Source organism: Equus caballus, chromosome 11 (genome assembly GCF_041296265.1).
Source record: "Equus caballus isolate H_3958 breed thoroughbred chromosome 11, TB-T2T, whole genome shotgun sequence".
NCBI classification, from domain to species: Eukaryota; Metazoa; Chordata; class Mammalia; order Perissodactyla; family Equidae; genus Equus; species Equus caballus.
In genome coordinates this window covers 56,352,505-56,366,085 of record NC_091694.1, presented here as the reverse complement: position 1 = coordinate 56,366,085, position 13,581 = coordinate 56,352,505, and the positions used below count along the sequence as shown (strand labels likewise).

Here is a 13,581-nt window from a genome sequence, read left to right as displayed (position 1 = left end):
TCAGAGAAGCCTCATGACAAAGTCCCTGCACACCTGGACAATCCCAGAGGCCCTACGGAAGAAGCAAAACACAGCAGGGAGCTGGGAGTCCCAGTGCCACTGTGGGCTCACTGCACAGCATGCACAGCAGCGCAATCCTTCCTGTTTTCAGAACTAAATAGACAGAACTCATGACCTTACCGCATGTTCAAAGAACAGCAGGTGTAAAAACACAAAGGACAAGAAAATCAGCAGAATAAGCATTCTACTTTAATTGCAAATAAAAGAGAGACTATTTTTAGTACAATACGTTTAGTGCAATAGTATTTACAATTCTGTGTAAAGAGAATTCAAAAACTTTGATTTTCAAGCCCAATGAAACTGAAGAGAGGAAAAATACTAAGAGAGGATCTACAGTTTCAAAATATTCCCTTTGGGGCAGTAAATTAAATTAGCTTTTTGTTTAACTACAGAGAAATTTCGAGTAAGAATCTAACCATCCCAGAAAAAAAAAGTACCTGTGAGTTTGATTTTGGACAGTCGAGCCAGAATTCCTGGTAGATCGTCCACATGCAGCTTCATCTCTTTCCACTGTTTTTCCTCTTTTGTTGCGTTTCCCACATCTATTGAGGCTTCAATTACTGAGGCAGATTCTAGTTCTATCAATTCTTTTTCATTTGCCTTTCTGGACAAAGGCAGGCTGGGGGGTGAAATAGGTCTCAACTCATGTACTTCTGCTTTGGCTTGACCTGAAGATATTTTCTCAAGGAAAGGAGATGTCACTGGTTCTGGCTTCGGTTTTACTTGCTGGTTGAGGCTTCTGTTCAGTTGTGTGACATACTAAACAAAACAGAATATGTTACTATAAAACCAAGGCCCCCAAATACTCTTAAATGGTTTTGTAGCGACACCTTCCACCAGACCAACTTTTATGGTACTTGAAAGATTTTCCCATAACTTTATAAATACATGATGAATTAACTAACATTAGTGTTTGTTACATGGCAATCACCATACTAAGAGACATGGATAATAAAATTAATGCCTCGGCAATGGTTTTCAAATTTTACGGCTTATAAATCCTAGGAATTTAAGTTCCTTGAAAGAAAGAAATTTATTTCTTATTCATCTCCTCCAGAATTTTCCCCAATGCAGCACCAGAAATTGGAGATCTACTATTCCAAATACAATGAGAAAGTTTTTTATAGTCAAGAGCCCAAGTCAACCTGTTGACTTTCCATGTTCCTAGCAAACAGTGCAGAGAGGGGCTCGGTGGTAGGGTATATCCAGGGCTGGGTGACCTCAGGGCAGTGTGTGTGTGGAAAGAGCGTGGGGCTTAGAGTCAGACAGTCTCTATCACTCGCGAACAAAAAGTAATAACTACGACCTACATTCGTGAGGTAATTTATAGTTTTATATAATATATATCTTTATAACTTACATAATATTTATCTCATTTAATCTTCTCAACAGTTGTTAAAGAAGATGGATCATTATTAGTTATCTCTCTCTTTAATTTACAGATAAGGAAATCAAGGCGTAGAAATAAACTAATAGAGCCAAGAGTCAACAACCACTTAGTTATGGGTGGCCCTGGGACTTGGAGCCACCTATCCTGATAACTAGTTAAGTGCCTTTCCCATTATATCACAAAGGATTGAAATTATATATACAATCTTAGAAAGGAATTACAATGAATGAATTCATGAATGAATCCAGAGTTCTGCTTATATAAAAAAAGGCATTATACATATTTGAGTTTCTCTTCTACATGTCCATTATCTTTGATCCCAAACTTAAAAAGTCTGAACATTTCTGGAAATTTAAACCTCTTATCAAAACAATGAGTTTTATTAAGATTTTAAGTTAATTTTAAGTTGAAGTGGGCATTTTAGGTGAAAAAAGATGAGACAAACATCAAATAGGACTTTAGATTATGAATCTGCTATTCTCTCATGCTTGCACTATAATTATGGCTTTTTAGCTGTCATTTCTCCATTCTATGATCCTTTTCTATTTGAGAAAATAGCAAATACCCTCACTGGTAATTAAGAGTAAGTTACATGTTGCCTACAATAATCACAGAGCCAACCTAGATCAATGCCTATAGGAAGACTGAGATGTATTATCAATGCCCACTATAAAATGCCTAGCATATTACAAAAACTCTCACTTTTTTTTGAGTCGACTCAGAAATGCACATGTTTAAAAGACTTTTAAATGCACTCCTGATGTAAGAAAATAGGAGGGTCACACTGTTAAGGTAATTATTTCGGTATTACTGACGTATTCACAGAAGTTTAAAGAATTCGAAAAGATGCATTATAACAGTTCAGCTTTTCCTAATTTTAGCCTAGTTGAAATGTGCCAGAAGTTTTCAATCTTTCTCAAACTTAATCAATAAATTCAGGATCATACTTTTAACCTCAAAGGTCAGGATTATTCTGCTATCAGTTAAGAATAATCAAAACAAGGTATTAAAGTTTTGGGTAAACTTAGGAGGACACCAAATAAAAGTCCTTTTCAAATTGCACTTCCTACAACTTTTCTTATAACAGAAATTTCTGAAATTTCCTCATACAGAGAAAGTAAAGGCAGATAGCAGGAGAGGAAGCATGGTCTTCTAGAACATACCATGCGCTTGAGGAAGTTAAAGTGCTGAAATGTAATCCACTGCTTGTTGATGTTCCTGAAAAGATGCATAAACTTGTGAGGGGATTCCTGCATAGCTCTTCTTTCTAGGTACCAGACACATCCTCCTACCCAACCTGTAACAGAGAAGGGGAGAACACGTTAAAATGATTACTGCTTCTCACCAAATGATGACGGTACCTATCCAGAAACAAAGCCAGCCACTGAGGTGAGCATCACACGTGTGACGGGTCCAAACTTTGAAATGATCTAATCCTGATTTGTGAATAAACGCAATTTATTAGCTCTGCTCCCTGTTTAAGTCAGTGTGATTCTTCAGCAGGGCTGGGAAAATGTTTCATTTCAGGATCATTATGATTTTATTATAGTAAATGCAAAAATGACCACACTGTAGATCTTTTTAAGAAAAACATACAAAACAATCAGTTCAGTCACTTTTAAAAAAGTATAAAATGAGAAGTACAAATTTCCTCAATAAATAACAGTAAGCTGGAAGATAGATTTCAGATTAATATTTTGGGCATGTGGGGTAAGCCAACTAAAAGGGGGAGGAAATAACTTTCAGTAAAGTATGACTCTATCAATCTAGGTAGGAAGAAGCTATTTTTGTTGTACCCAAATTTGGCTTGTAATCATTCCCCTAAAGCTTCTCTCGAGTATCAACAAATCCAATGCTTCCGTGTAAGGCCTCATCCTAGTCAAGCCTTCGACAGTATAACAGCACAGATTCTCCCTCTACCTTGAAAAGTCTCTCTTCCCATGGCATGCATGACACTAAAGGTTTCTGGGTCTCTGCGGCCCACTGCTCATCACTTCTCAGTTCCTTATGGTGTCTCTTCTTGCCGTGTCCGCCACTTTAAGGCAGTTGTATTCCCACTGTTCGGAACACTACATACTGGCCCCAAGCAAATGCAATTATACGGTAATTTTTAATCTTCAACCCATTTCTAGAGTCATTAAGTCTATTTCCAACAGCTTTCTTAGTATCTCCACACGGATGGGTTGCAATACGTCTTTAAGGAGACTTTATTCCCATCTTTATCTTTCCTCTGTTCCCTTCTGCAGATAAAGCCATTACTTACTTAAGACTTCAACATCTTGAACTCTTCCTTCATCACCTAATAACCGTCAAGTCCAGTCAACCCTGAAATACTGGTTAAATCCGTCCACTTCCTGCCATTCCTAGTGATACAGACCCTTATCACCTTACAATTGAGTGCACTAACAGTTGTAGGATTCAAGCCACTCATCCTGACTTCTGTAATTTCCTTTCCTCTCCAATCCAAGTTCCATAAAGCCAATGGTTTTCTTCCTGAAGCCCTGAGCATGTATTACTCGCCCAAACACGTACATAAAACTCATGGCAGCAGAGCTGTCTCATCCCCCCACTGAGCACACCGCACTTTTCATGATTCATTCATCTTTGTTTATCTCGTTTCCTTGCTGTCAGTGTCTTGCCTCCACTCTGTCTGCCAAATTTTCAAAGTCTCTTTCAACTGTTCTATCACTTTATACTCTTTTTGGTGGCACCTCTTAATACAGATTGTTTCCACCATCATCTTTTTTCAGCTCCTTGATGGCAGGGACTCTCCTTTATCCACCTTTGCTCTAACAGCTGGCAGAGTGCTTTCCATATAACAGTGAAACAGTGTTTGGTGACCGGATCACCCACAGAGTTTGCCTGGACTGGGGAAGGAGAACTGTCACTGCCCCTTGGAATACGTGGCAATTATCTTACACCAGACGTAAGTCACTTCACTGAAATCACACCCTCAAACCTGTGAATTACGAAATGCTTATTTTCAATACGTGACTATGCGCTGCGCATATATGCAGACAGGAAGGAACAGCAGTGTTGAAATCGGTCCTCTGATACTCAAGTTTTATTATTTTGTTTTTCATCATGTGTATTTCTCCTTTTTTGCCCTAACATTGTTCTTGAGGATAACAGGATTTCAATATTAAAAGATAATGTCTAGAAGACATCAAGGTTTTACCGTTCTGGGCCTTAATTTCGAAACCATTTTTGAGTTCATTTAGTCCAACAAGAAATGCATATTGCTGGGAGGGAAAGAACCTCCTTGGGAAATACCTCTCAAGATTAAGTGGGTCAAACTGAGATTTTTACAGAATGGTAGTAAGAAAAAAAACAGCTAGGAAGCTGTACTTTTAAATGATGAAAACACTTCATTTAGACAAAACATGTCACATTTCTATGAATCAGTACCTAGAAACTGAAAGACATTTCAGCCCTATGTAAACAAATGTAGGCTTGAAGATACACAGGGCTTACAATAGATACATTAAAAACCTAGGAACATGTGACCTTATCGACCACTGACACAGAGTCATGATTGCGGGGCTTTTAAAAGGAGGTGAGCAGAGAAGTAACTGAAAGGTCCTGAAATGTTTTTAATGGCTATAAAATACTTAGGATCTTTAGAAGCAAAATCAGACATGACCACTGGATACCTAAAATAGTTCCAGTTTACATTTCTGTCGCCCCTTCCCACCACGCTGCTTCCATATCGAGCTCTTCCAGTAGATCTTCCAAATGGAGCATAGTCAGACCACTTACTAGCAGATTTTTTGGCAAATATATTCACTGCTTCAGGAACCTAAGCTATTAATTCTTCCCATACCAGCATGGGAAAGCCTGATCCAGCAACAAACCATGTGAACCATATGTTGCTCACACTGAAACTGGGGAATTCTGAGCAGTCAAATGGAATTGTCCTACAGGAAGCTGAAAATACAGAATAGAAAGGCTGAAAAGCAGCTAGTCTGAGGAATGCAAATTGGAAAAACTTTCATAGAGGTGATAATTCAAGCACTAAGAAAAGATGCACTCTCTGACCTACGGTCAGGATCAAAGAACACTCACAGTCAGGGATAGTAGAAGGTAACCAAGACGTAATTAAAAAAGAATCACACACCATTTAAAAGAACTTTTCATTACAGAAAATTTCAGTCACATACAATAGGAGAAGAATACAATTGTGTATCCCCCAGCTTTAACAATTACCAAACCAAGGCCAATCTGGTTTCTCTATACTCCTTCCCACCTCCCACCCTCCTCCTCTCTTTTTGGACCAGAAGGGACCTTTGAGATCATTTAGTTCAACTGCCTCATTTTGAGCAAACTCAATTCCAGGCAACACAAATGATATGCCCTAAGATCGCACAGCCAAGAGACCCACAAAACAACATTACGAGAAAAGAGGAAGAAAGGAATTTCATAGAGTTACTGTGATCAATATTGCCAGATGCTGCAGAGAGCTTGTGATAGGTGAGACCTAAAAAGGTTTCTGGGATTTGACCAAAGGGACTCCCTGGCTTCTTCAATCCATCTCCAATATGGTCCACCAGCAACACATTCCTCACACAGCTATTAGTTATCACTCTCAACTGCTGGGGGCAAAACGATTCCCAATCTCCTCTTTATTATCTCCATCAGGACAAATTTCATTCATTCATTCACAAATGATTACTGAAAGCCAACAATGTACACCAGGTACTGTTTGGGGCACTGGAGACACAGAGATGAACCAGAGAGAAACTGTGCCTGCTTTCACCAGATTTATATCCTAGTCAGAAGAAACACATAATAAGCCGCTATATAAATAAACTATGACAGACCGTGCTAGCCATGATGAAAGAAATAGGGCGATGTGAGAAGAGACGGGCAGGGGGCTCAACTTTAGACAGCGTGGTCAGGTAGGGCTCTCTGGAAAGGTGACGTTTGAGCTGAGACCTAGCCAACGGCCAAGGAAGTGCACTCCACCTTCATCATATAGTTGTTACTGGTCCTTCAAGTGGGAAGATTATATCAGGGATCACGCTGATGGCAGAAAGCCAAGCCTCCGGGCGACCATGGTTCCCCGTCTGTAATCGTGATTATCATCATCATCATGACCACCTTACACTGGAACAAGGTTTCTAGGTGGGGGCAATGCTCTTCCCTTGTGCTTACATGCCAGTGGCTAGGAACTGAGGCTGTGATGAGCCCAGAGGCTCGCGGAGCCCTAAGGTCCTACTCGGTCCTCTCTCCTCCAGCCTCCACTCTGCAAACCGAAAGCATCAGCAGACACCGGCCCCCCGGGGGAGAGGGACGGAGAGGTGGTGTGGACCAGCGGGGCACAGTGCAGGGAGAGACTTTGGCTCCGTAGCCTCTTCACCTCAGGCTACTCCAAAGGTCATTTCCTCCCACCGGAACCCAACCAAGCCGACCTCGCCAAGGGCTCCCAAGGTTGCAGCCAGCCGGAACCACGGCGCCGCACGTGGCAAAAAGAAGAGAATTTTCCCAAAGTCGCGCCCGCGAGCGGGTGCAGTACCTGTCAGGAGGCGTGAGGAGAGAGTATGCGGGGAGGCAGCCATAACGCACAAGTCGGGCCGCTCCCCGGGATCCCCGTGTCCTCACCGGCTACTGGGCGCCGCCATCTTCCTTCCCCGCCCCCCGGTGGGCAGAGAGACGCTTCCGGTCCGTCACTTCCGGCGGGCGGGTCACGGCCAGAGAAGGCTGTGGCTGGAGGTGCTCGGCGCCCGAGCGGTGGGACAGTGAGGGACTGAAGGTCGGAGGCCTCGCGTACTTTCGGGAAGTGCGAGGGGCGCGGCGTGGCTACGTCTTGCGAAAGGAACGGCGCGCGCGGACGGCGGGCCGGTGCTCTCAGTTGCCCGGCATCCGCTGGCCGGGTCCCTGGGACCGCGTGCGGATGACCGGGCCTGCAGCCGCTGCGCGCGGGCTGTTGAAAGTGACGGTTGGGATGCTTCTGGGTGACCCAGCGCCAAGAGGAAGTGGTTCTTGGGACGATGCCTCCACCTTCTCCTCTGATCAGATACAGCCCTCCTCTCTTCGCTGTCAGGTGGGAGGACCGGTGAACTCGGGGTTAGGGTTTCCGGCTCTGGAGTGACATCTGTACTCGAGTCCTGGCACCCTCTCCTGGCCTTCTGACCTGCTCGAGCAAGTTCCGTGAGCCCTCTGAGCCTCAGTTATCTAGGCACAGGTACAACGGGGATAACAGGAGTGTATATTTTATAAGATGGTTGGAAGAATTAAATCATGTCTCCCCACTGGGTAGCCAGGCGCCTACCACGTATAGGCGCTGATAAATTATCATTAGTGTTGTGATTACTAGGGCAGATCTCAGCAGCCCTCCGCTCATCTGTTTTTCACGTCGCAGTTCCACGAGGAAACGTATACTGAAGGAAAAAGCCAGCTTTTGAAAAAGAAGAGAGAAATCTGTAACTGGGTTCTGTAAGGGCGGTTTCTGTCTTCAACGAGAAGGTGGTAGCCTTTTGGGTTCAACTCGCCTAACATTGCTGGGTACAGGGGTTGCTGACAAGAGCAAGGCTCCTGATCCATACCAGTGGGCGGGAGAGGGTGGTCAGCTGAGGAGGCGGTGTGATGGGGGTCAGGTGGGAAGTGCTGCAGAACCGCAGCGGGGAGAACAGTTCTGGTGTAGCTGGGTCAGGGGAGACCTCTGTCCTCAGTTGGAGGAACAGTGGGTCTTTCCTTCATACAAGGGAGGGAAACGATACTCCATGAAGAGAACAACAGCATTAAATACTATGTTGAAAGTTTTCAAACCACTTAGGATTTTCCATGTGCTTTTTATAAACATTTGATGTTTGTATCCGTAGTAAATCTTTATGAGCAACACGCTAAGGCTCAGAGTTTTAAGTGATCTGCCCAGAGTCACCTGAATGCCAGAACCAAGAGCAGAACCCCTGATACCTGTTACAGCGTTATTTCCTCCATACCAGATAGCCTTACGCACCTCAGCGTCTTGAAGAGGCGTGGCCTCTGTGATTTATAAAGCGCAGTATTTCAACCTTGGCTGCCTGTCAGAGTCACCTGTAGGGCTTTAAAAGTTACAGATGCCTGAGCCAACTCCAGACCTATTAAATCAGAAAGGGTGTGGAATGGATGGAAGGGACCTGTAATTTTCTTTTTAAAGCACCACAGGTGATTTTGGTATACAGAACTGAGAATTACAGGATTCCAGCTTGTTTTTACTTGACAACACAGCTATGTCTAATAGGTTATTTAACATAAATGTTATATTTCATGTACTCATAAAATATGAATTCCCAAGTTGTCTAGGCTTATGATAGACAAGGAGTTTAATAGACATGTTCCTCCTTAGCCAACAGATTTTTTCCTTCATTTTTAAGTCATTTCCAAAAATAGAGGCAAGACGTGATCAAGTACATGAATGAGTGCATAGGTTTTCATTTAATGAGAGAAACCAGAGTAAATGTTTTATAGGAGAAATGCCTAAAAGATGAATACATTCTGGCTTGGTTGGTCAGGAAGTGCGTTCATCTAATTTGTAAGTCAGTTAGCCTAGGTCAATAGTCTCAAAGCATACTCTCCTAAAAAGTAATGCCTGGAGATACTTCTGGAAAGAAGAGGGTTCTATGGCTATATGCATTGATTTGGCCACCTGTAGCTGCAAGGGAGGCTGTGATTAGTTTAGGCTGGTCCCATTCCATCACTGTGGACCTAAACCTATTGCTGTCCCAAATCAAATTAATGTTAAATTGAGGAAGAAGTAGGGAATGGATTTTGGATAAGCAACTAAAGGAGTCAGCCACAACTTTGTTGAACCTATTATTTTCCAAACAGTTTGAACACAACGCATTTTGTGAACTATCATGAAACCTTGGGAAATGCTAGCCTTACACACACACAAAGCCAAACACGCAAACAATTTTGAGGATTGAAATATGTTTGTATTCACAGTTTTTACTTATTCTAAGGTGAATCGGACTTCCCATTTGGAACTACCTTGCTTCATTAGACTTACTTTTCCGGGATAGGTTTGTTTAGAAAATGCCATGTACAAGCTCTGCCCTTTTGTCCCTGTAGATTCATAGGACTTGTAGAGTCAGGCATCAGACAGCCATATAGCTGGATGTTTTCATTTCATAGATCTGGAAACAGAGGTCCAGAGAGGTTAAGTAATTGACTCTGAGTGATAGAACTTTGTCTCCAAACATCCAAGCCAGCATTTTTCCATCTCATTATATTGTCTTTCTTGTCCCTTACTCTCCTCCCTGTATTATCGTCACTAATGAAATGATGGAGGGCTCTACAATTATATGCATTTATTTGACTTTGGATTTTTACACTTCAAGTAAAATAAAGATATTTTGTAAATTATGTTTTTAATTACCTCTTTTGTTCAGTATCACTTATGGAAAGCTATAAATAATTAAAAGCTAAAATCATTGTTTTACTTATTCCATAATTACTGGAAGTTCTGTCATTCAATTTTATGTTAATGTGGTCATTAACTACAGTCACCACTTGCTTATGTATTTTTAAACATGGTTCCAAATAATCAGTGGTAAAACTTTGTACCTTCTCTCTGGAAAACAATGTTATCAAACTTCAGAACCTAGTAATGGCTCCTCTTCTTTTCCTTAATGTTTCGGCCCTCAGCTAAAAACTAAGCTGTTCTCAAGTGCCGCTTGTTCTGTGGTAGATTTGCTTCAAAGTTGGAAAGCAAAATTTCAAATAAAATTTCTCCTTAGAGTCTTTCTGCATGTACTGAATCAAATCTGCATTTTATACCATATGACATGACTTCTGAGTAGATGCTAACTCTTTCAAGCCTTGCCGTAATTTCCCATGATAAATGAAGACCTAGTTTTCTCCAGGAAAAATCCCAACCTAGTATGCAGGATGTATTCAGTTGACACAGAACTGTCTATCTAAAAACAGTAGATTTCTTAACCTAAGGATAGGCGAAGGAAGGCAAGGGATCTGAACAGAGGTTTTCCAAAAAAGATATACAAATGGCCATAAGTACATGAAAAGATCCTTGACGTCATTAGCAGTCAGAAAAATGCCACTTAAAACCACCTTAAGATATCGCTTCACACCCACTGGGATGGCTGTAATCAAAAGGACAGATAAGAGAGAACACCAATTGTAGGTTAGAATGTGGAGAAATTGGAATCCTAATAGGCTGCTGGTGGGAATGTGAAATGGTGCAGCCACCTTGGAAAACAGTCTGGCAGTTTTTCAGAAAGTTAGAGTTATCTTGTGACCCAGCAGTTCCACTCCTAGATGGAGAAAATGAAGACTTGCATTTATTGGTAGTGCTGTCAAGTCAATTTCTACACCCAGTGACCCTGTGTGCAGCAGAGTGGAACCCCTCCCAGTCTGTCTGTGTCGTCATTTCACCTTCCGCTGCCATATCAGACAATGCTCCACTGCTATTCACACAGTCTTCATGGCCAGTTTTTTCTAAGTGGGTGGCCAGTTCCTTTTTCCTAGTCTGTCTTAGTCTGGAGGCTCTGCTGAAACCTGTCTACCACAGGTGACCCTGCTGGTATTTGAAATCCCAGTGGCATAGCTTTCAGCATCACAGCAACACACAGCTGCCACAGTATGACAACCAACACGTGGGTGGTGTGCTTCCCTGGCTGGGAAAGAAACTCCAGCAGCTGCAGTAACAATGCAGAATCTTAACTACTAGACCAAAAATACTCAAGGATACAAAGACAACCCAATTTAAAAATGGGCAAAGAATTTGAATAGACAGTTCTCCAAAGAAGATATGCAAATGGCCAATAAGCACATGAAAAGGTGCTCGACATCATTAAGCCACAGTGAGATACCACTTCACACCCAGGAGAAAGGCTGTAATCAAAGTCAGGTGGTAACAAGTGTTGAGAATGTGGAGAAATTGGAAAACTCATACATTGCTGCTGGGAATGTAAAATGGTGTAGCCACTTTGGAAAAGTTTGACAGTTACGCAGTAAGTTAAACATAGAGTTACCATATGATCCAGCAGTTCCATTCCTGGGGATATACCCAAGAGAAATGAAAACATGTCCACACAAAAACTTATACGTGAATATTCATAGCAGCATTGTTCATAATAACCCAAAAGTGAAAACAATCCAAATACCAATCAACTAACTAATGGATAAATAAAATGCAATAAATCCGTGTAGTGGAATATTTGGGTATAAAAAGAAATGAAATGCTGATACATGCTACAATATGGATAAACCCGTGGATAAACCCTGAAAACATTAAGTAAAAGAAGCCAGTCACAAAAGATCACATATTATCTGGTTCCATTTATATGAAATGTCTAGACTAGGCAAATCCATAGAAACAGAAAGTGGATCTGTGGTTGCCAGGGCTGGGGGAGGGGATCAAGGGAAAAGGAGTGACTGCTGATGGGTGCTGAGTTTTTTTCTATGGAGACTGAAAATGATCTAAAATTGATTGTGATGATGATTGTACAACTTTGTGAATATACTAAAAGCCATTGAATTGTGCATTTTAAGTGCATTGTATGATTTGTGAATTAGCGCTCAATAAACCTGTTATTTATTGAGGGTAGAGTTAGGAAGAGCTACTCTAGGAGGCTAAAGGTAACAGTTCACCGTGTTGGGCAGAGACTGCTCATCATCTACCAATAGCTGTTCTTCTCTCATGTGGATGAGAAGATACGGCTGTCCAGAATAAAGTCTCCATTTCCCAGCCTCCCTTGCAGTTTGGTGTGACTTTGTGACTAATTCTGGGCAATGGGATATAAGCCGAAGTGATGTGTTTAACTTCTAAGTGTCCCTAACAGTAGACAGCAAGGCCTTCCCTGTTGGCTATAATGCAGATGAGTTGGCTGGAACTTGAACAGCATCTTGGATCATGAGGTACAAGCCACATGTTGAAGCCAGCAGAGTAACGAAATAGCTGGAGCTTTGGGTACTTACTGGATTTGGAACTGCCATGCTAGCCTTGGACTGATTACATGAGGGAGAAATAAATTTCTAACTTTTTTAACATAGTGTTACTTTGGGTTTTCTGTCACTTGCAGTACTACTGAATTCAAACCGATACACCATTAATTTGAATATAGATTAATAGTAAAGTTAAATGAACTAATGTGCCTGGCTCATAGCTCAAAAAATGATAGCTCTTACTGTTAAATGACTGCCTATATACTTCAAAAGCAGACCAAATACAATGTTAATAGCTTTTTAAAAGACTTTTTAGAAGGAAAATTTGGAGTTGTAATAAAGCAGCTTGAGGAAGCTTATGGAACTCAGCATCTAGAAAAAGCAGTTTGGTTTTTTTTTTTAAATAAGGATTGGTATGTTCTTTCTATGCTGTTTTGCAGTGAGGGCACCATGAATTTAGACCGTCTGTCCCAATCTGTTGGACACAAGATCTGTGATGTGGAGAATGGGAATTATTCGACCTCATAAAAATATTCCTAGAGACCGTCCACCTCCCCTTGCTCTGGTGTTTCCCTTATTAGTTTTTCACCTATAGTTCATTCTCCAAAGGAGACTTTACTTAATATTCTTTAGGGTGAGGGGACCCCCACACTAAAGAAGAATGCTAATAAGGTTAAGAACAAGGATATTACTGGGCGGGTTGCTAAGAGTCAAGCTTTTGCATGCTCAAAGGGATTAAAATGGTGGCTTTCGACTTGACATCTTTTCTTTGGATTCAGCCTCTTGAGATTCCTGGCCTTTGGATTTTCCTCTCTCGGAATATACTCCCCACCCCTGCCCATCGCCTTTGATGGTTCTTGCCCCTGGTCCCGTGGTTTTGGAAGTGGGTGGTGACAAGACAGGCCTGGGTGTGTTTCTTGCTCGAGAGAAGTCTCTCGCTTTGAAAGGGGCCTGTGAAAAAGGTGGGCGCTCTGGCTCCTTCTAGTCAGACAGGCCCCCGCCAGGTCTAGGTCTGCTCACCACTTAGGCTTCCACCTAAGTGTAGGTGTCCAGAACCTTAGTGTGATACTAAACGATGGCTTTTCTCTGCTCTTATCCACCTTGGGAGGCTTAGCAAAAGTAACCACTGCTACAAGAGGCAACTTGGGTATAGGGATGTGTGGCGTATTTCAGGACCCTGCCCTTGGCCATCTGTCTCTTCATGACAACACGGCTGAGTCAGGTCCAGTCAGGAGACAAAAATC

General features: G+C 42.0%; 1 protein-coding gene across 2 annotated transcripts in view; it reads right to left on the bottom strand.

Annotated features, from left to right (window-relative positions):
* Window positions 1–7,345, bottom strand: part of COX10 (cytochrome c oxidase assembly factor heme A:farnesyltransferase COX10) — a 126,283-nt gene extending 118,938 nt beyond the window's left edge. Inside the window, exons 1-3 of one of the 2 annotated variants that reach the window (XM_070225740.1) lie at window positions 6,966–7,345; window positions 2,614–2,747; window positions 498–819 (exon numbers count right to left, since the gene is read on the bottom strand). In XM_070225740.1, the coding sequence (XP_070081841.1) occupies window positions 498–819; window positions 2,614–2,747; window positions 6,966–7,008 (499 nt within the window). In that variant the 5' untranslated portion in view covers window positions 7,009–7,345. The remainder of the gene's footprint in view (window positions 1–497; window positions 820–2,613; window positions 2,748–6,965) is intronic. The other variant, NM_001145274.1, reaches the window with a different exon arrangement.
* Between the last annotated feature and the right edge of the window lie 6,236 nt (window positions 7,346–13,581).